The following is a 19,544-nucleotide window of genomic DNA, read 5'->3' on the forward strand; positions in this document are numbered from 1 at the left end:
GCCTCTCAACTAGTATTTAGTCATGGTTGACCAACTTTGCATTCATACCGACAACTGCTCTTGCAAGATCCCAATCACCCCCTAAACCAACCCAATCAGTCACCACAATACCAGTGCTCCAGTTACCATCCTTAACCCGGCCCCCGTCGCCCAGCTGATGGTTCCTGCACAAGTGCTCGGTGATCGCCGGATTGACCTCGGCCGCGATCTTCTGGGGCCAAGTATCGACCTTCCAGAAATTACTAGCGCTGAGGAAATTAACATGGAGCGGCACCTTCTTGCCCTCGGTCTTCTGGCGGTCGTTGGGGAAGAACGGACAGCAGCCGCTTCTCTCGAGATGATCACGTGCATAGGTGATCTTCTTGTCGATGGAAGGCCGCTCCAAGACTTCATAGAAGTCCTGCACGACGACGTCTCCGGAGGGGCAGGTCGCGTTGGGCGTGTTATCGGCCCAGTTCTGCGCGTCGATGCCGAGCCCACGTCCGTTCCACTCTTTTCTGAGTTCCTCCTCGAGGCCGAACCGTCTGAACAGGACGATTTTACCTCTCGCTTCGCCCAAGGTCGGCACGCGCGGCTCGGTGAACCATTCTCGGTCCTTGAGATAGTGGTTCTTCAGGATGCGAGACAATTGCTCGTCCGTGCCTTTCCCTGTGCCTTCTCGTTTCAATGAGAGGACCAGCGTCTCGGTTGGGTTGTCTTTGAGAAACCGGAGGATGTCGTTGTACAAGTCCCGGAAGTGTTTGTGGCCGGTCAGTGAGATGGGGAAGGCTGAATGGACGAGATTGAGATGGTCCGAACCTGCGTTGAAGGGCTCGGGCACTTGCACTCGGATGTCGAAGAAGCGGAATCCGTTCTTCAGCTGCTCCTTTGGCGACACGGCCTGGCATCGGACTGATGGAGGGGCTGGGTAGCACGTGGGAGAATTGTGGGAGCCGGGGATTGATAGCGCGCCTAGAGGGGTGAAATCTGGAATGTTTCTCATCCATGATTCTAGATTTGAGGTGTTGAACAATGTGACATAGGAGTGTTGCGTCAAGTAGATGCCCGTGAAGCGGTATTTGGGATTATCTGCCAGGGCGACTAATGAGGCTGTCTGCTGAGTCGGGACCGGACAGTAAAGCTGATGCTTGCCCCCGAGTTCGGTCCGGAAGGTCAAGCGCAACCTCTCATCTGGCTTGTTGATCGTGGCTCGAATATCGGTGTTCACGATCGAGAACGGCGGGAGTTTGATGTCGAGGTTTCGACTCTCGAACGGTTTGGCATCGGCATCGATTTCTGGGACGTCCTTACGGGTCCTAGTGTTGGTCAGGCCGAGAGTGTTGGTGACGTTTCCCAGCGCCATGGTGACATTGCTCATCAGCAAGTCACCTTTCTCTTCCCTGTGAGGCTCGAAATGTTCAACCTGCACGAGCGTCAATGGATTATTGCTGATGTTTCGGATCGTGACGTTGGGAGCCATGGTGAGATTATTGCCTGTTTTTGGCTGATTGGTGATAAGACCAAGGAGTGAAGAGAAAGGTGATGGCACCGGCATGATTGAAAGACGAGCTCTAGGATATGTACCCACTACTTTTGGAGCTGAGGGAAGCTAATGCTCCAGGTCCCAGCTGAGTTTGAGCCCTAGCTGAGTTTGATCTCGAACTCTCTGGGGCTGAAGCATCAGCTTGTCAGGCTCTGCAATGGAGGGGGTTCGCGGGGGCAGGGCAGTTTTGGCCATGGCCAATCGAGTCGACGTTCGCGTAGTTTCAAACCAGCGGGTTGTCTCAAGCGGGATTCGGATGTCCGCCTTTGTTCACACCACTATTAAAGTGCTTATCGTTCATCCTACCGCTTACAAAGTTCAAAGTAGACATTGTAGCCGGAGCCCCTCGCTTCCAGGCAGGCTCAATGCCACGTGGAAAGGCTACTTCGCGCAGTCCGCGGGGGGTTCATAACAAGGCTTTGGGCTTAAGACGTAGGACTTGCGAAGCCACGCTTCCGTGATCCGAAGTTCTCACCACACTGGAATTCATACGGAGCTCACTTACGTGTCAATGATAGAATGGCGTCTAGAATAGACCTGAAGCTTTTACTAGCCCTCTGGTCGCCGAATACTGACTGCCAAGCTCGCTGACGTGGATGAAGAGTCGGTGAACTTCATGTGGTCGATTCATGACTGCAGGAGACTGAAGCCAACGTGGTTCGTTGATGTTGCTTAAACAAAGGCAACGCTAGGGTTCTACGGAATGATCCGAGCAAGGCGCATTCTATCAAACGCAATGGTGTATGCCTTGACTGTGTCGATGGTCTCATCAAACCCCACCGCACGTGCAGCACTCACATCGTACTGACGATCAAAGAATGCCTTATCCATCATAACGTCGAGGAAAGGCCAGAAGAATGCTTCAATGCGACTTGGCTTCAGCCCCTCTCTTTTGACCAGCTCATCCCAACCCCCGATATGCCTTCGAACGAAATCTGCTGGGGGTTCAAAAGCTCCCTGAGGGCCAATGCCGTTGAGCCCAAAGTAGGCCGTGATGGGCGTCCATTTATCCGCCCATGTGATCACATCTCCGTTGACGATGTTGAATGTGCGACCGGAGCCGCATTTCTCTGGGTTCAAGGCAGCGAATATCTCCGCGCGAGCTGCGATGTCCTGGAAAGTGTCGGTGTGCTTGTGTCGATAGCCATGTTCAGCCCCGGGATAGGCGACCGTCGCTCCCTTTCCATGGACTTCACGATAGAGGGTCAAGTAGAATGCAAGGCCTTGGGCTATGTTCATTGCATTTGTCCCTGGGACAAAACCTATCATTGCATCAGGTCGGATCTCGGTGAAGGTCCATGAAGCGCCCTTGGATAGTGCTTCAAGCACATCATACTGATGGTAGTAGAAGATGTCGTCAGCAATCGGTTTTGGCACTCTCGGGTACGACTCTTTGAGTGGAGGTATAATCGTGACGAGATCGGGTCGTTCTGACTAGATAAGCGGGTGCATCGATCTCGCTCTGTTGTTGCTTACCAAGGCCATACGATTTTCCACCAGTTTGAAGGATGAAGCTCTTGATCACCAGAGACACTTGTTGCATGGCCTCAACGGCGGCTCTGACTAGATCGGTGTTGACTTTAGCCAATGTTTTCTTGTCTTTCCCTGGATCGAGATACAGGAACAGGAAGACATGAGAGACCGTCTCGATGCTTGGAATGTCATTCAGCAACGAGACGATGTTGGCTACTGGGCTGGTCAAATCAACCCCACTGACCAACTGAAGCCGTTTGTCTTCTGGCCAGTGACTATCCGATAAGGAAAGAGGTCGATTTGTGAGTGCAGTGACTCTGGAAATTGCCGCAGCATTCGGATAGCTTAGAGCCTCCTTCACGAGGGCCCATCCTGATATGCCCGAGGCACCGAACACAAGTGCGTGGTTTGACATGGTCGAGGATTTGATGATCGACGAAACGCAGTCTTACCTTTTCTTTCGTCCTTTTATAAACAAACTCACGGACGAAGTGGTCCGTGATAGCCAACAGGCATGCGAGTCTGTCCGTGGCATCTTCGAAAGGAATACTCAGGACTCCCGTTCGATTGTCGAGACTGCCAAATGCGGAAGGTGGAGAATTTTGAGAAAGCATTGCTAGATGGATGCGCAATCACCAAGTGGTGGAATGTTGCCGGCACCTGTTGGGAGGGAGTATGGTTTTGCGCTGTTTGCCCCGGCCGAAGGACATTCCTTACCTTGCAAAGCGTGATCATCGTACAAGTGGCTGTAATATGAACCCAAACGACAACGTCCGCCCTGTTTAGTAAACGGCTTGGGTCGCAGACCAGGGACATGGAGGCTTGCCACATTCAACGGTGGAGCCATAAGTATGGCAGGTTTTGCATAACGAAGTAAGTCTGGGATGAGTGAGACTATTACAGCCAAGAAACAAGGAACTCATATGAGCAATAAAGATTTGTGAACAATGATATGATGAGGCATGCATGGCAAAGAAGATGGAAGTTTGCCGTAACAGATCGATGTTGAAGTCAGTGCCCAAACACGCCGAGCCCGCGAAGCTGTTAGAGCTGGGTAGCCCCGCGCCAAGACCAACTTCCGCAATATATATATTTTTATCGCTCATTTTTGATCACAAATCAGTGACAAAAAGCCACGTGGCGCAGTGGAAGCGCGCCGGGCTCATAACCCGGAGGACATTGGATCGAAACCAATCGTTGCTACTATTTGACTATTTTTGCGCTCTATCGAAAATCTCTTAGTTGAAAGGCGCACACTGACTTTTCTGGGATCTGCTGTTTTTTTGGTGTGAGCAACGTGTTCGAATCAGGTACTGTGTGGTTGAGGCCTTCCAAGGTTGACTTGGGCGACTCTTGGCATCTCCAGTACGGAGCACTCCGTATGTTGCCTGCGGTGGTTGTCGCTGCTTCAATATGGATTTCATTATCTGATGGGATGCCTTATCATGATACTCAAGTGTACGTAGAATAGGCACTGGAGCTGAGGTCCTTGGATGAAGAGCTATGAACTTATATTCCCTGGAAAACACATTCTTCGTATGTCTCATTGCGAGTACAGCAGGTGATACGAATGCTATGGTTTCCATTGACTTCTCCTGCACGAGCAGCAGTGCAGCAGTGCACGGGTAGCAGGACTGAGTGTCCTCTAGAAGATCCAAGAGTTTCAAGTTTGAGATGGGAATCTCAATTTGAATCTCCGGCTTAGTCATGACCAAAGGCAATGGTCAGTTTGGCAGGCACGACCTCGGCCTCCACGTCATTCGTCATTCGGAGATGGAGTGGGACAGCATCGAAGTGCGCGGTCGGTTAGACACGGCTGTTTTCATTCCTCCTCCTCGTCAATCTCACAGACAAAGCTTGCCTCAAATACTTCGAAGGGGGAGGCATTTGCAGAGAAATCTCTGTAATTGTGAGACCGTCTCCTCCATATTGTCAACATGAAGTACATACCTTCACCTCAAGCCCTACGGCTGATGCAACGCATGGTCCGAGGTCCTGTCATTCGTCCTCGAGCGTGTAGCCCTTTCCTGCCCCTCGCTCGACACTTCCATGCTTCTGCTCGATGGGAAAAAACAGAGAAACACGTACTCTCGGATATTGGAGAGGGCGTCAAGGAAGTTCAGATCATTCAATGGTTCGTGGAAGAAGGTGCTCCTATTGAAGAATGGAGTCCGCTCTGCGAAGTCCAGAGCGACAAGGCCTCCGTTGAGATTACCTCAAAGTACAGTGGAGTTATCAAGAAGATCTATTTCGGTCAAGACGATGTTGTACAAACTGGTGATACACTCCTCGAAATCGAGGTCGAGGGAGACGCCGAGTCGGAGCAACCTTCAGAACTAGAGGCAGGACCCTCCGAAGCAGTTGCATCAAGTGATGCTGTCGAAGCGAAAGCAGCCGTCCCAGAACCAGAGCCAGAAATACAACAACCTGGAAAGCATGCTTCGTTGGCTACACCAGCTGTGCGCGGTCTCCTTAAAGAGCATGATCTGGCGATCGAGGATATCACCGGCACCGGTAAAGATGGCCGTGTCTTGAAGGAAGACGTGTTCAAGCATCTCGAGGGAGGCTCGCAACAGTCCAAGGTCTCGTCTACTTCTATCTCAAAACCAGCAATTGAAGCTAAGCAGACCGAGACTGCACAGAAGCTCACGCCCGTCCAATCGGCAATGTTCAAGAGCATGACAGGGTCATTATCTATTCCCCACTTCCTCTTTTCCGACTCTGTCGACCTCACCACGTTGTCCTCAATGCGGTCACAGCTGAACAGTCTTCGAAATCCAGGCACTACGCCGAAATATTCATACATGCCATTCATGATCAAAGCTGTCTCGCTAGCCCTCAATCAGTATCCTCTCCTCAACGCGAGACTAGACCTAACAGCTGACCCAAAGAAACCTCAACTGATCCTTCGCTCCGTCCACAATATTGGCGTGGCAATGGATACACCTAACGGACTAATCGTACCGGTCGTCAAAGCAGTCAACGCTCGATCAATCACTTCGATTGCTGAAGAGCTCCAGAGACTCGCGCAGTTAGGTCAAGCGGGTAAACTCAGCAATAACGACCTCACCGGAGGCACTATCACGGTCAGCAATATCGGCAATATTGGTGGCGAAGTCGTCGCTCCTGTTATTGTCGAGGGTCAACTTGCCATCATGGGAGTGGGAAAAATCAAGACCGTCCCCGTATTCGCCAATGATGGAGTCACCGTGAAGCCTGCATTACAGGCAAACATTAGCTGGAGCGCCGATCATCGCGTTGTTGATGGGGCTACGATGGCGCGTATGGCTACAAAGGTGCAGAAGTATCTCGAAGAACCTGGCACAATGATTGCAGATATGAGTTAAAGTGGGTTCCCCCTAAGATCCTACATTTGCACTCTAGGCCGGCCCAGCCTCTGGTGTCATAGTCATTGAAACATGACCCAAAAGCGCCGACTCTGGTTGATAAAGAACTATGCCAGTGAATGGTCCCGAATCTGGTCAACGAGTCTGTGCAATATCCAGTCGCAAGCTACAGATGCGGCCAATGGATGAGACCGACAACCTAGGTGACCCGACGTCGCGCACCGAGAAATGCTACCTTTGGTGAGCTATTGGGACGACAGTCTAACGAGACGAGTCATGTTGCGGTACACCGCGTCACCGTCATATCAAATTGGCACACGCCATTGCTACCATGCGGTCGACCTAATCCCTCCGGAGTTGCAGTTCAAAAGCGCGGAGGGGCTCAGCCACGGTAACATAGGACAGAAGGACTACAAAACACCTGATGGATGGTATAGGATAGCCAGGCCAGACATGATTTGGAGTAAAATTAGGGTTGATCATATTGGTGTGTTGTTACAGCGAGCAGTAGATCTAGACAAAATGGTATTATAGGAGGCTCGCAGAGTTTCGCGAAGAGTAATGGCGCACTGGCTGTTCAACTACCCAGCATAGAGAGAGAATGACGGGATCAACGGTAATTGACCCATTCTCTCTTCCCTTGTGCCTTTTGATAGCCCTCTCGAAACATTCACACCCTGCTCGGTGCTTTAGGCAGCACCTCCCTCAGTCAGGACCCGCGTCCAATCGAACTTGTGCCACTGCTTCCTAAACCCATCGACCCTGTTATCCAAGCCTCGATGCCACCGTCCCTGCCTTTTGATTACATCGGGCTCCGACCCTAACATGCCACCGATGATCTCACGTGCGAAGAGGTCCCCTCTAGGCCACCGATCACTCTCCTCCACGATATGTCCCGCCCCGCCATCCAACTCAAACCAAACGTGGAAATATGGCATCTCCTTGACCAGGCTCCGGCGGAACGCGGCCTTGCCCAGCCCTTCTTTCTTCGCCTTGGCCAGCGTGTCAACAATCTTCTTATGCTGGCTCCACTCGCTCTCGGCGTTGAGGAATGCCTCGCGGAAGAACGCCGGCGCCGTCTCCCCCAGACTATATGGCAGTGGCACGGCCGCCATCGCCGCGTGCGGTTTGCGGTGAGGGAACGCGGCATTCTCGTAGAAAATTACGTCGCGCCCGCTCGCGTGGTAGAAGCGCGTGAGTGATTTCATGAAGTTCCGGATCTCCTCCCACTCATCGTCGTCGCATTCTAGGAGGTTCGTGTGGTGCTGTGTTGGGATGATCATCGTGCTCAATGGAGCAAGCTCCGGTTCGGTGGGTAAGGTGAGATAGGTGCGAGTTCCCAGAGACACGACGGGCGCGATGGGTGGATTGTCTGTGTCTTCGTGGTGGCAGAGCGGGCAGTTCTCAAGGATCCGGTTGAGTTTTTGATACTCGGCGATGGCGACGTTGCGCAGGTTGGCATCGGATTTGTGGACGCGTTTCGCTAGCTTCGCCGCGTTCTCATCTAGGTATTCTAGGTCGTTGTCGAACTTGCCGTCCTTGGCGATCCGTTCCGCCAGACGTGCGCCGTCACCACCGGCTTGTCCTCGTGTGCGCCGCTCTTCGCGGACCATGTCTTCAATGGTCATGTCTTCGTTCTCTTCGACCTGGCCGCGTTCCTCTCCGCGTCGGGTTTGGACGGCTTTGACTTCGTTGCGCGGTGCCGATGATAGCATGCGGTTGTCCATTGCCGAGAGGTTTATGATGGTAGGGTCTTGTTGAGAGTAGCTGTTCAATGCGTCGTTGTATTCTCTTTCCAGTTGGGAGGTCTTGGGGTCCTTCCTCAAATGTGCTTTCATAAGTTGAGCTTTCATTTTGTTGAGAGCTGTTTGGTCAATCTTGGGTCCTGAAGGTGCTGATGCAACCGGGATCTGCTCGGCCAGATTGTCTGGGCTTACATATGCGTCTCGGGCGTGGAGTTCGTGCCGTCCAGCATCGAGCTTTCGCTCTTGGTAGAGCTCTCCACTGGGTTTGTCTTTGCCGACATAATCTTTTCCATAGGACTTACGCCTGTCAAGTTCAATCTCCTCCTCTCGAGCCTCGTCGAATTGGCGAAGAGTATCATAGCGTTCAAGTGCGACATGATCGATTTTCCGACCGGACTCGTTAGCCTGTCTATAGACAGCCTTGAGTTTTGTCATGCGCCACTGTGATCCTGCATCGCCAAACGTGTAGTCCACTTGGTCAACTGGCGTCTCATCTTCGAGATCATCCATATTTCTGCCTGCCTGCAGATCTCGCAGATGATGGTTTAGTTCCTTCTCGTGAATCTTCAGTTCAAAGTCTGCGCCTAAAGAAGAGGTTTTCGGGGGTGAGGGCTCTGGCTTCTTTCTCTGGACATAGTCGACATCGAGCGCTGATGGGGCCTCCATCCAGGAATCGCGCTTTAACTCTGTGGTATCTGGTTTCGACACTGGCTGTTTGTCTGTGGTATTGTCCTTGTCGTTGTCATTGTCAGCGCCGTTTTCTTCCCCTCTGCTCCGGCGGTGGTGTCTATGCCTATGACTATGTCTGCTTTCCGACGCATCATCATCTTTTGAATACCTCTGTCGCTTGGAGCGATGGCTGTCTTCATCGTCGCGCGTGTAGCTGTGTCGAGAACTTCGATGGTGATGTCGGTGGTGTTTGTGGCCTGACCGATCAGAGTCTTTCTGTCGCTCTCGTCGCCTTTCTGTTTCCTTTTGCTCAGCGAGCTCGCGCTCAAAATCTTCGAGAGCCATGGATATAGAGTGAGGTGTAATTCCAGGGAGTTCTTGTAGTGATGTGAACGTAGCTACCGAGAAGTGCGCCAGCAATTGAAGTAGTGATGGAGGCGGAATTAATCTGGAGGGAAGTGCGTCATTGCCGCTGTCGCGCCTGCCTCTTTTATGTCTACCCAAAGTACGGAGTATTTCCACCCCTCCTCTTTTTGCATGCTGCAAAGAAGAGAACTTATCCATCAACACAATACTACTTCTGACTGGGCTTTGACATGATGTCGACCTCTCCAGTTGCCGTGGTTTGCATTGGGATGGCCGGTAAATATATACATTTGTGGTTCACATGCCTGGGATCGACTGACAAGTGCTCAGGATCCGGGAAGACGACCTTCATGCAAAGAATCAACAACTACCTACACGTCAACAAGACCAAACCCTATGTGCTGAACCTTGACCCCGCTGTCACTCATGTCCCTTTCCAACCAAATATCGACATTCGAGATAGTATAAATTACAAGGAAGTGATGAAACAATACAATCTCGGTCCAAACGGCGGCATCCTGACCTCCCTCAATCTCTTCGCAACCAAGATCGATCAAATTATGGGCTTATTAGAAAAGCGTGCCAGTCCACCTCCTGACAGCAACATCACACCTCCAAAACACTTCTTGATTGATACACCGGGTCAGATCGAAGTTTTCGTCTGGTCAGCCTCTGGCAGCATTCTACTTGAGTCACTCGCTTCTTCATTTCCCACTGTCATTGCTTACATTATCGACACACCACGCACATCCTCTACGTCTACATTCATGTCTAATATGCTTTATGCTTGCTCTATACTTTACAAAACTAAGCTTCCCATGGTCCTTGTGTTCAACAAGACGGACATCCAAGATGCCGAGTTTGCGAGAGAGTGGATGACGGACTTTGAAAAGTTCCAGGACGCACTTCAGGAAGAGCAGACGAAAGGTGTATTTGGTGGCGAGGGATACGGTGGGAGTGGATACATGGGAAGCTTGGTTAACAGCATGAGTGTGATGTTGGAGGAGTTCTACTCACATCTAAACATGGTAGCGGTATCAAGTATGACGGGTGAGGGTATTGATGAGTTCTTCGAGGCGGTGGAAGAGAAGAGAAAAGAATTTGAAAAAGACTACCAGCCAGAACTAGAGAAGAGACGAAAGGAACGACAAGATGAAAGCGCAAGCCAACGAGCGAATGACCTGACCAAAGTAATGAGAGACATGAACATGGATAGCAAGTCGAAGGCAACACAAAGATCACCTGCCGAAGAGTCTTCTGAAGAGGAAGACGACGACGCAAATGATCCAGACAATTATCCTGATGCTGAGCGGGAGGGGGATGATGAGGAAGGTTTAAAGAGGAGATATCAGAATGCTTTACGAGAGCAGGGAATTCAAGTTGACGATGATGATCCAACTGTGGCTCAGATGCTAGCACAGGCTAAGAGGACCATTTAGAGAGAACTCTGTATCTGTCTGTACTCCGTACAGAGCACCAGCAGAGGACCCATACTGTGGGAGGAAAGACTACTATTTTGCATAAGATACCCGGGACAGCGTGGAGTTTGGGAATCCAAGACTTTGGAATTGAAACAACCAAGAAATAATTGTATTCTGTTAAAGAACGGCGAATCGAACGTGATCTGAATTGATGATAGTCCGGGGGAGTTGTTGGATTGATGATTTGGAGATTTCCAGCCCAGCCTTGTGGGAGTCCGCTTGGCAAGGCTGATGCTCGCCGCCAAGCCTCGTGATTTCACACAAACCCTACTTTCTTGGCATCGCTGCGACCTTGGGAGAATAATCCTATCGAACTTTTGTAGAGACAGCTTTTCGAGCCCGTTCAACCCACCACTCACCCTCCCAACACCACTGCTCAAGATGAAGTACATCTTTTCCGAGGAGCAGCTGGTTATCCCAGACGATGTCAAAATCCACATCCGCTCAAGAATCGTGACCGTTGAGGGACCTCGAGGTACGAAAGATCCGACTGCGTCGCTGTATTTATAGCGCAGCACCATTGAGCAATGCGAAATCCAGTGACTAACGGAGTTCCGTCTACAGGAAAACTGACAAAGGATCTGTCTCACATCGCCGTCACCTTCTCCCTGCCCAAGAGCAGTAAGGGCCAACAACTCGTCCGCATTGAGATCCACCACGGGTCTCGAAAGAATGTCGCAACTCTCCGAACCGTCAAGTCCATCATCCAGAACCTAGTCACCGGCGTCACCAAGGGCTATAAGTACAAAATGCGATACGTCTATGCCCATTTCCCCATCAACGTGAACATCGAGAAGAACAATGAGGGTCTCTTCCACCTGGAGATCAGGTATGAAACATTGAACCATGCGGGACAGTATAAGTATTTGGCTGACTCGGTGCGTTTTCATTCAGAAACTTTTTGGGCGAAAAGATCGTTCGACACGTCGACATCCCCGAGGGAGTCACCATCGAGACATCCAAAGGTGTCAAGGATCAACTCGAACTCACCGGTAACAGCCTGGAAGCCGTCTCACAATCCGCCGCCGATATCCAACAGATCTGCAGAGTACGAAACAAGGATATTCGGAAGTTCTTGGACGGCTTGTACGTGAGCGAGAAGGGCAACATCCTTGAGAATTAGACGTGGGGATAGTGTTGGCTTGTGGTGATGGTGATACATGGAGTTTTTCCCTTGCCATCTTACGTGGATGGACAGGGTCGTCGCGGCCCATCCAAGAGATATGCAAGCCCCGAAATCCAGCGATGATTGAGCATGAAATGTACCCTGTTCTCTTGATGCAGGTGAGGGTCGGAACAAATAAGGTCAAAGACGACCCAAAAAAGAACAGAGTTTTCCAAGGTTCACGAATTCCCTTCTCCATGAAGTGCGTGCTCACTATTTTTTTCCCGGCTGGCCGACCATAGCAGAAGGCCGGATCTGATCTATTCGCATCCGCTGAACCTGCGTCGTCAATGTCGAAGCCAACAATGCGAGCGAAGCTGCTGTAGCTGACATACAGAACGGTTTCTGTTGAAGTTGCCTCTTATTCCTGTGTGAATGTATCACTTACATACACCACATTACTTGTCCAGCGATTGAGATGATACAGTCGTCCCTGTGCGAGATGACAACCTTGCCCTCCTGATCATTGCTCTGCTTATCATTCAGTACCTTTCGCGTCTAGGTAATGAACTCTCTCCTGTATGAACGTGGCAGGCGGCGTTTCGGGTAATCCTCTCTTTACCTAATAGCAACCACCGATCCCATCGTGAATGTTGTTGCCTCAAACACGGGGCACGGGATTACCACACTAGATTCTCGTCTGCTTCGATGCCGTCGGCATTATCATCATTTCATGATTGTCATCATCTCCTACGTCCGCTCCAGCATCGCGAAGATGCGCACTACATCCTCATGACCACATTCAATTACAACCTGTATGGAGCTCATTTGAGATTTTCATCCCTGGACATTGATGTTCGCACCCGCATCGAGTAGTACTTGCATCACTTTCTGGCGGCCAGAGCTAGATGCAAAAGCAAGCGCAGTCCCTTTTGTCCCTGATGCTTGGATATCTGCACCAGCATCGAGCAGAATCTTCACTATTTATCCTAACCATACCTTGATACTGAGCATAACGCAGGAACTTCCTCTGTGTTGACATCCGCACCGCCATTGAGTAGCAGCTGTACCACTTTCTCATGTCCACAGGTAGCTGCAGCATAGAATGCGGTCATATGAGACTTGTTCTGTGCGTTCACACCCACGGCGAGTAGTGTTGTCCCCAATTTCTCATAGCCCCAGCCATTGGCACCGTATAGTGCTCTCTTGCTCTATTATCTCGTCCACATTGGGCATTGATGTCTTCCCTCTGGTCAAGCAGGACTTGTACTATTTTCGCATGGCCGCGACGGTATGCAGCCTGTAATGCATTGCCATATTTTTCACCATGGAAAATGGAAATAAAAACGGTAAGAGCAGGCGAAAGGTATGCTGGAAAGCGGTAGAGCACAGGACTGGCTTTCCGCAACCTGCAAAGCCATAGAGCTAGAGGAATGAATTATCCCGCCCAAGCCACTCACGGAATGCCGTCCTGCTGACGAGCCATTCCCGCGTTCGGTCATATCGCTGATCATGTGCGATGTTGTAGTCGATCATCGCATCAGGAGGTTTCAGGCAGTCCCGCTCACAGTTGGCAACGCTATATGCTTGTGCAACCTTGACAATGCTCTTGACCTCTTCGGTATTCGTGTCAAATATGCTAGAGTCCTTCACTTGCAGAATCTGGAGAGTCACAGAAAGATTCTGCTTGAAGTCGTCCACATCTGTGGTTATCTTGTTGAGAATGCCCTTGCAAAATGGATAAGCAGCAATTCATGATGAAAATTTTATTTTATTACCGAGATCCCCCTTAGAATGTTTCTCAAACTTTTGCTATCATTCTTGCAGCTCCTCAATGATGTCCTCTCATCTGGGGACGGACGACTTGATCGCTTTGATTATGTTCTCCTCGTCCGCGCGCCATTGGCGATTCTTGATCACTTCGCTGAGGACTAGAAGGCTCTGCAGAAGGGCCTCCGGCTTTTCGATACTCCGTGAAAGATCGGCGTGACGATGTCGGTAGTAGTTCACTAGATACTGTGGCTTGGAGGCCCAGCGATACCAGTCCCGCAACGGCGGTAGCGAAAGAAAGAGGATTAGTCATCCGGGGTCGAATACTTGTGGTCTACGGCGACTCGACCCGGGCGTTGCAATTTATTGAAAACTGCGCGTAAACGAGCGCATAAAGGGGGATAGGACGAGTCGAGAGATCAGGCTGATGGCTTGCTGGATTGGCTGATTAACTAAGGTTAGTATAACCTTAATTAACTAGCAACCCAGCAGGCACCCTATAATAGCTCTATATCCCACTATATCTGATATAGATTAGCTTTAGACGTGGGACTTGGCGGTCGCCCTTGCCCTCTGAGGACACGACTGCTCGATCTCGAATCTGAACTTTTTGTCAGAGCCCATGGGCACGTGTTCGAAATATCATACCGCTTGCAGCTCGGAGTTCTCTGAGATGTCGTTCTTCTCTGAGATCTGCCGGTATTGATTCTTGGAGACTGATTTCTCAAAACCTTCTCAACTTGCTGTTAAACTGTCCAGTAAGGTCAGAAAACCTTGCTAACTGCAGACATTGCTGTTGAAGTGGCCACTTAGAGGTAAGATAGCTACTCCGAAGTGGCCATCGATGGCGTTCCGCGTACTATTTCTGAATGAGCTCTGTGAATAAACAATTCTCAACTTTCAAAGCAAACTAGAAGCAATTGTCCTTCACACGCAGTGCGCTGTAAAAACTATATTACAGGGGAATTGGGACCTTCGATCCCTTCCCCGCCCATAGTAACACGCCATATCGTGGCAAAGGTCCTATATTTGTGCACATGCATGATTGCCCTGTGTTCATGAGCGACACCATCCCGGATAAGCAGCTGCAGAGACTACTATTATTGAGGGCATATGATGAGAAACACATGATGGTGGACTCGGAGGTGGTTGAGGGAAACCAGCTCGAAGGCTTCAGTAAAGCCATGTTGGCGGATGAGAAGGTCAGGTATATCAACGTCCATAACGCAGAACCTGGTTGTTTTGCGTTCAAGATTGAGCGCGCCTGAACAGCAAGAATACCCGGCCGATCCAGACAGGCTGGCTAAGGCTAATAGATATCAGTGTGAAGTATTGGTGAGCTTTCTCATAATTAGAAACTGTGTTGAATTCCATCACTTAAACCGATATATCGTAAGCCCACACGTGGGTCAAGGCTTTTGAGAATCGCATCATGATGTTGCCATCTGTTGCTTGTAGTTTCACTTAAATCTCGGAAAACCTTGAGATATATGGGATCCTCTCCTTATTTTCTTAATTGAAGTACCGTCTGCCAGTTCATCTGTGAAGCATCAACCTACTGGATCTTCATCGCGCATATCCTCCTCATCTATTGGTGGTTCCACGACGCCTGGGTCATTCTAGGAGATAATTGTGACACACCTCCTGACCTAAAGGAAGTCAAGGCTCCTAGCTATGGTATAAACATCGGATGCTCTCCTCCTTACTCTTAGCGCTCTGATTAGCAACTCCATCTCAACAGATGCCTCTGAGGTTGATTACTCACACCACTCACTGCACGGGTCACGGTCTATCCGAATACCTCTTAGGCGTACCAAATCCGGTGATGGGCCTCAAGATTGGCCAGCCTTGTAATGCTTGGTACGCCTAGCATGGCGGGAGGTTGATCTGTGCTTGGATAGGGGGACGCACTTCGACACCCTTTCGGTTTCAGATCCTCACGATAAAACATCCCTCAAACTCTTGGGTGCTCAGATCACCAGCCAAAATAGCCAGCATGACCTGAGATCTGTCGGGTTTGTAGTATCGCGATCTGAAAAGGGCCATTGGTCGTGGTTTCATTATGGATCATTCATGTCAGAGAACCCCAGATCGGGTTTCGAAAGTCGATGCTCCTGAGCAATTACTGTGGTCACTTGATAAAAACGGATCCTGTCCCATCTTACCATTTCACGCTTCTTTCTTCCAGCCTGGTTGCTCTTTTTCTTCAGCGTCCTCTCTCTCGCTTCACTACTGAACAAGTACATTCTTTATCGCATGGCTGGCCACTGCACATCAACTCAAGCTCAAGAGACCATTTCTATCAACGCCGAGATTTAAACCAGCATATTTTCACTAAACGAAGATCAAGATGTCGACAAAACAATTCTCCCGCATCACATCATTCCTCCTTTTACTCGCATTCTTTGCCACGGTTACAACAGCCCTGTATTCTCCAATTAACCTACTGAGCCTTAGTCGGCGGCAACAGACTGATGGGTCGGCCTGTGACAACTATTCCAGAATTGCCAACCTGACGGTGGTTGCTAGCAACGCGACCTACCGATCCGCCTACTTGGCAGCTTCACCAGAGGGCAGTGATCCAGCCCGTGCACCGCTTGACGCGGCCATCCCCCAATTGGCCGCCCTCCAGTTCGACGAGGCACTCAACGAACAGTGTGGAAATCTGACGACAATCGCATACGAGGGAGCGGAGGCCAACTTCACCAATGGGATAGTCCTGCAGTTTAGCATCAACGGTGCCTCGATGCGGATAGGGGCCAGTGCGATGGGGATGGCGCTGATTGTAGCGATGGTTGCGGCCATGGTTATAGAAGTGGTGTGAAGTGGCTGTGATGATGTTTCTCGGATTTGGACTGTCAGGGCGGTTTGTAGCCAGGAAAGGCAAGGCAGATCCCAATCTGTTCGAAGACGGTTCATTCCTGGGCTCAGAAAACAAGTACTCAATGCTCGGTCCTAGATACCGGGGTTAGGCAGTTCAATGCGCACGAAACAGAAGTGGCAACGAGTAGCATTTTGGGCGCAGGCTGTGGAGAATGAATGCACAATGTCAGCCCTGATCACAATGGTGTCAGTCATGTCATGCAGAGTGGGGGGGGGCCTCCGTTAACGTGAGTTGCAGCGTGTAGCTGTTTGGTTGAATCGCGGCTCTATGTCTGGTCGGATATAGCACTGCAACTGGTTTAGATGCTTATGGTTGGGTTCGAGTGATTGCGGGCTCGGGATTCCTACGTTGGGGTTCAATGAGAGAACGTGAGGTAAGATCCCACGGAAGAACAAGAATGCCCATCAGACAGACTGCTACCTCATTTGTACTATACTCAGCCAGTTTTGTACTATACTCAGCCAGTCAAAATCTGATTACGTCCCTGTGCATTGCTAGTGAGAAGCATTTGTATGGGCTACTCATATAAATGCCGAGTACGGAGAACCGAGTAGAGGAATAAAAAGATACCGCCACGAGATGAACGCTGATGTCAACAAAAACACCATGTAAGTTCCAAAGATGCCATGCATGTGTCTCTCCACATTTGCTGCCAAACTTCATCTGCAGGGTGGTCGGGCAGGCATCTCTCCGCAGTTCAACTGACTGAACGGGCCCAGGCTCGACTCCTGTGAGTCCGAGCCCTAAAGAAACAGGAAGATGATGATTATGAAGAGGCGGACAATCCTGACGATCCCTGAATCCATTGAGGTACAGCCACGCCACACCACGCCACGAGATGATCAACCGTCAATGGTTTGGTGGATACCGAGTGCACAGGGAGGGCCAACCCCTCCCTCATAGGCGTTGGCTGTAGGCGTTGGGCGTTGGGCGTTGGGGATTGGGCGTTGGGCGGGACCCTACCGGTTTGCGGGTGGTGGTGCTCGGCCGCGGCGGGATGCCTGGGTGTCTGAGACTACTCCGGACTTCTAGCGCCCTAAGCTCGGGCCCTGCACTGCAGCCTGTGAGTGCAGACGCGGATGGAGTTGGGGGAAGCGGAAGGCCGGAGGGACAGTAATTCTAATTCACGGCCTTTAACCAAACTCAACTTTAGCCCCATGCCTAGATATCTAGTTACAGCGAGCACGCCCGTCATGCCAGTCAAAGCCTGTCAAGCCGGCAACGCCAGCACACAATTTCGTTGGATCGATCAGCCACCTCGACACTGTTGAACCTTGACAATTGTTTCCTGCCTGCGAGGGTGGCGCGAGGCCGTCCTTGGGCTTGGACATCCTGACAATAGTACGAGTCCTCGGTACCACCACCGCCGTCACTACTGGCACCTCCGCCTCCGCCTCCTCCTCCACCTCTACCTCTACCGTCACCATCTCGCTACCACCACTCTGCACATCGTTTGCTTTATACCGAATACCCATCCATATCTGACTTGCCGACAAAGTAACTTCAATTCCTCAACCCTCTCCTCTTCCTCCTACCTCATGCTACTGGTGCCCGCTGTTTGCCTCGATTATCTTCTTCAGTTTATTCTTCTACTAGCAGATCCGATTCCGCTCTGCGACACTCGTTTGTTTACTTTTCTCAACTGCTAGCTGCTTAGCGCATCAGTACTCCATCGACCCTCGTAACCAAGCCACTTCCACCACCTCCACTCCACCGCGACAGATCAACTCGTCCATCTGGTCGCAACATAAACTCCCGAAAGACCAACCTTCTACCTCCATCACACCTATCTGTACCTCTATCTATACCATCATATAAATACACCAACATGCCACTCTGCGGCGGCAAGAAAGTGGTGCAGCGCAAGCTCGTCCTACTCGGCGACGGCGCATGTGGGAAAACGAGTTTGTTGAATGTCTTTACCCGCGGATTCTTCCCAGTACGTTCTGTCCTTGACATCTCATTCCATCCGAATCAAATCCTTTCCGGTTCCAATGGCGCAGAACCCTCAGCCAACATTAATGCTCATACATGATATAGACTGTCTACGAGCCCACGGTGTTCGAGAATTACGTACACGATATCTTCGTGGACAACATCCACATGGAACTATCCCTCTGGGACACGGCAGGACAAGAAGAGTTCGACCGGTTGCGGTCACTGAGCTATGATGATACCCAGGCCATCATGCTGTGTTTTAGCGTATGTGATCCTCCAGTCTACCTTCCATATCATTCACCCGGCACCGGATTCCTGAATGCGCCGACTAATGCTCTTCTACAGGTCGACAACCGCGGCTCACTCGAGAACGTGGGGACGAAATGGATCCAGGAAATCAACGAGCACTGTCCCGGGGTCAAGATCGTGCTGTGCGCATTGAAGTGTGATCTGCGCGAAGAACAGGAGAAGGAGGACGACGACGACGACGCCGCCGCCGCGAATAATGCCGCCAGTGTCGATGCCGCGACATCCGTGAGAAATATGATTCAGTACAGTGAGGGTCTGGAGGTCGCCAGGCGCATTGGTGCGCTAAGATATCTTGGTATGTTTCGAAAGCGTTGCCATGTACTTTGTTTTGCCAACTGCTGGAAGATGAGTTGCTGACTTATCCCGGGAACAGAATGCTCAGCGATGCGGAATCGAGGCGTCAATGAAGCGTTCACGGAAGCCGCGCGAGTGGCCCTGCAGGTCAAGACAAGCGCTTCGAAGGACGATTCCAAGTGCTCCGTTATGTGAGAGATTCAAGCTGCACATCAAACACACAGCCTGGAAACTCTACATGAACTCCCCCAAACAACAAACCTGGGGGGACTTGTTGGGAACCAAACTACCAACATGTCTGCTGTGGGGAGGACGATGTTCGCCAGATCACTGATTGTCACATGTTTTTCCCCTTCGTTCTCGAGACCGAAAACATACATACATCACACACCAGCACGAAGGACGAGCGACTCCGTGTACTGACTCGCCAAAACTTATCATTACATTTTCACTCCTCGGCGAAAACAATTTCATCATCAAAGGCCCGAATAACCCCACGATCCTCGATACACTTTTGGTTTCGATCCGTGGCCTTCCCACTTCTAAGACTACAGGTCTCCTGATGTACATACCTTGTGCACACGCATCCACGCATCCACGCATCCACGCAATGCCTTGGCTACCGCACTACCACACATCGA

General features: G+C 50.7%; 10 protein-coding genes across 10 annotated transcripts; 6 read left to right on the plus strand and 4 right to left on the minus strand.

The window, feature by feature from the left end:
* Positions 1-16: 16 nt before the first annotated feature.
* Positions 17-1,459, minus strand: A1O9_11279 (1-phosphatidylinositol phosphodiesterase; the record flags this gene model as incomplete). The annotated part of the gene is made up of 1 exon (XM_013399998.1): positions 17-1,459. The coding sequence occupies one exon, from the start codon at positions 1,457-1,459 to the stop codon at positions 17-19; it is 1,443 nt and encodes a 480-aa protein (XP_013255452.1).
* A 759-nt stretch (positions 1,460-2,218) lies between these two features.
* On the minus strand, positions 2,219-3,410 carry A1O9_11280 (uncharacterized protein; the record flags this gene model as incomplete). Its single annotated transcript, XM_013399999.1, has 2 exons — positions 2,219-2,952; positions 2,999-3,410. The coding sequence occupies 2 exons, from the start codon at positions 3,408-3,410 to the stop codon at positions 2,219-2,221; spliced, it is 1,146 nt and encodes a 381-aa protein (XP_013255453.1).
* A 1,522-nt stretch (positions 3,411-4,932) lies between these two features.
* A1O9_11282 (uncharacterized protein) lies at positions 4,933-6,342 on the plus strand (the record flags this gene model as incomplete). The annotated part of the gene is made up of 1 exon (XM_013400000.1): positions 4,933-6,342. The coding sequence occupies one exon, from the start codon at positions 4,933-4,935 to the stop codon at positions 6,340-6,342; it is 1,410 nt and encodes a 469-aa protein (XP_013255454.1).
* A 689-nt stretch (positions 6,343-7,031) lies between these two features.
* On the minus strand, positions 7,032-9,101 carry A1O9_11283 (uncharacterized protein; the record flags this gene model as incomplete). Its single annotated transcript, XM_013400001.1, has 1 exon — positions 7,032-9,101. One exon carries the CDS (start codon positions 9,099-9,101, stop codon positions 7,032-7,034), a length of 2,070 nt encoding a protein of 689 aa, XP_013255455.1.
* Positions 9,102-9,355: 254 nt separating this feature from the next.
* Positions 9,356-10,561, plus strand: A1O9_11284 (uncharacterized protein; the record flags this gene model as incomplete). The annotated part of the gene is made up of 2 exons (XM_013400002.1): positions 9,356-9,398; positions 9,453-10,561. 2 exons carry the CDS (start codon positions 9,356-9,358, stop codon positions 10,559-10,561), a joined length of 1,152 nt encoding a protein of 383 aa, XP_013255456.1.
* Positions 10,562-10,984: 423 nt separating this feature from the next.
* A1O9_11285 (60S ribosomal protein L9-B) lies at positions 10,985-11,726 on the plus strand (the record flags this gene model as incomplete). Its single annotated transcript, XM_013400003.1, has 3 exons — positions 10,985-11,078; positions 11,168-11,432; positions 11,498-11,726. 3 exons carry the CDS (start codon positions 10,985-10,987, stop codon positions 11,724-11,726), a joined length of 588 nt encoding a protein of 195 aa, XP_013255457.1.
* A 971-nt stretch (positions 11,727-12,697) lies between these two features.
* A1O9_11286 (uncharacterized protein) lies at positions 12,698-13,527 on the minus strand (the record flags this gene model as incomplete). The annotated part of the gene is made up of 4 exons (XM_013400004.1): positions 12,698-12,919; positions 12,979-13,079; positions 13,169-13,436; positions 13,516-13,527. The coding sequence occupies 4 exons, from the start codon at positions 13,525-13,527 to the stop codon at positions 12,698-12,700; spliced, it is 603 nt and encodes a 200-aa protein (XP_013255458.1).
* Positions 13,528-14,515: 988 nt separating this feature from the next.
* A1O9_11287 (uncharacterized protein) lies at positions 14,516-14,746 on the plus strand (the record flags this gene model as incomplete). The annotated part of the gene is made up of 1 exon (XM_013400005.1): positions 14,516-14,746. The coding sequence occupies one exon, from the start codon at positions 14,516-14,518 to the stop codon at positions 14,744-14,746; it is 231 nt and encodes a 76-aa protein (XP_013255459.1).
* A 1,082-nt stretch (positions 14,747-15,828) lies between these two features.
* A1O9_11288 (uncharacterized protein) lies at positions 15,829-16,302 on the plus strand (the record flags this gene model as incomplete). Its single annotated transcript, XM_013400006.1, has 1 exon — positions 15,829-16,302. One exon carries the CDS (start codon positions 15,829-15,831, stop codon positions 16,300-16,302), a length of 474 nt encoding a protein of 157 aa, XP_013255460.1.
* A 1,888-nt stretch (positions 16,303-18,190) lies between these two features.
* Positions 18,191-19,098, plus strand: A1O9_11289 (GTP-binding protein RHO3; the record flags this gene model as incomplete). Its single annotated transcript, XM_013400007.1, has 4 exons — positions 18,191-18,301; positions 18,403-18,564; positions 18,646-18,904; positions 18,983-19,098. 4 exons carry the CDS (start codon positions 18,191-18,193, stop codon positions 19,096-19,098), a joined length of 648 nt encoding a protein of 215 aa, XP_013255461.1.
* Between the last annotated feature and the right edge of the window lie 446 nt (positions 19,099-19,544).

The sequence above is a fragment of the Exophiala aquamarina genome, assembly GCF_000709125.1.
Source record: "Exophiala aquamarina CBS 119918 chromosome Unknown aczIA-supercont1.16, whole genome shotgun sequence".
NCBI classification, from domain to species: Eukaryota; Fungi; Ascomycota; class Eurotiomycetes; order Chaetothyriales; family Herpotrichiellaceae; genus Exophiala; species Exophiala aquamarina.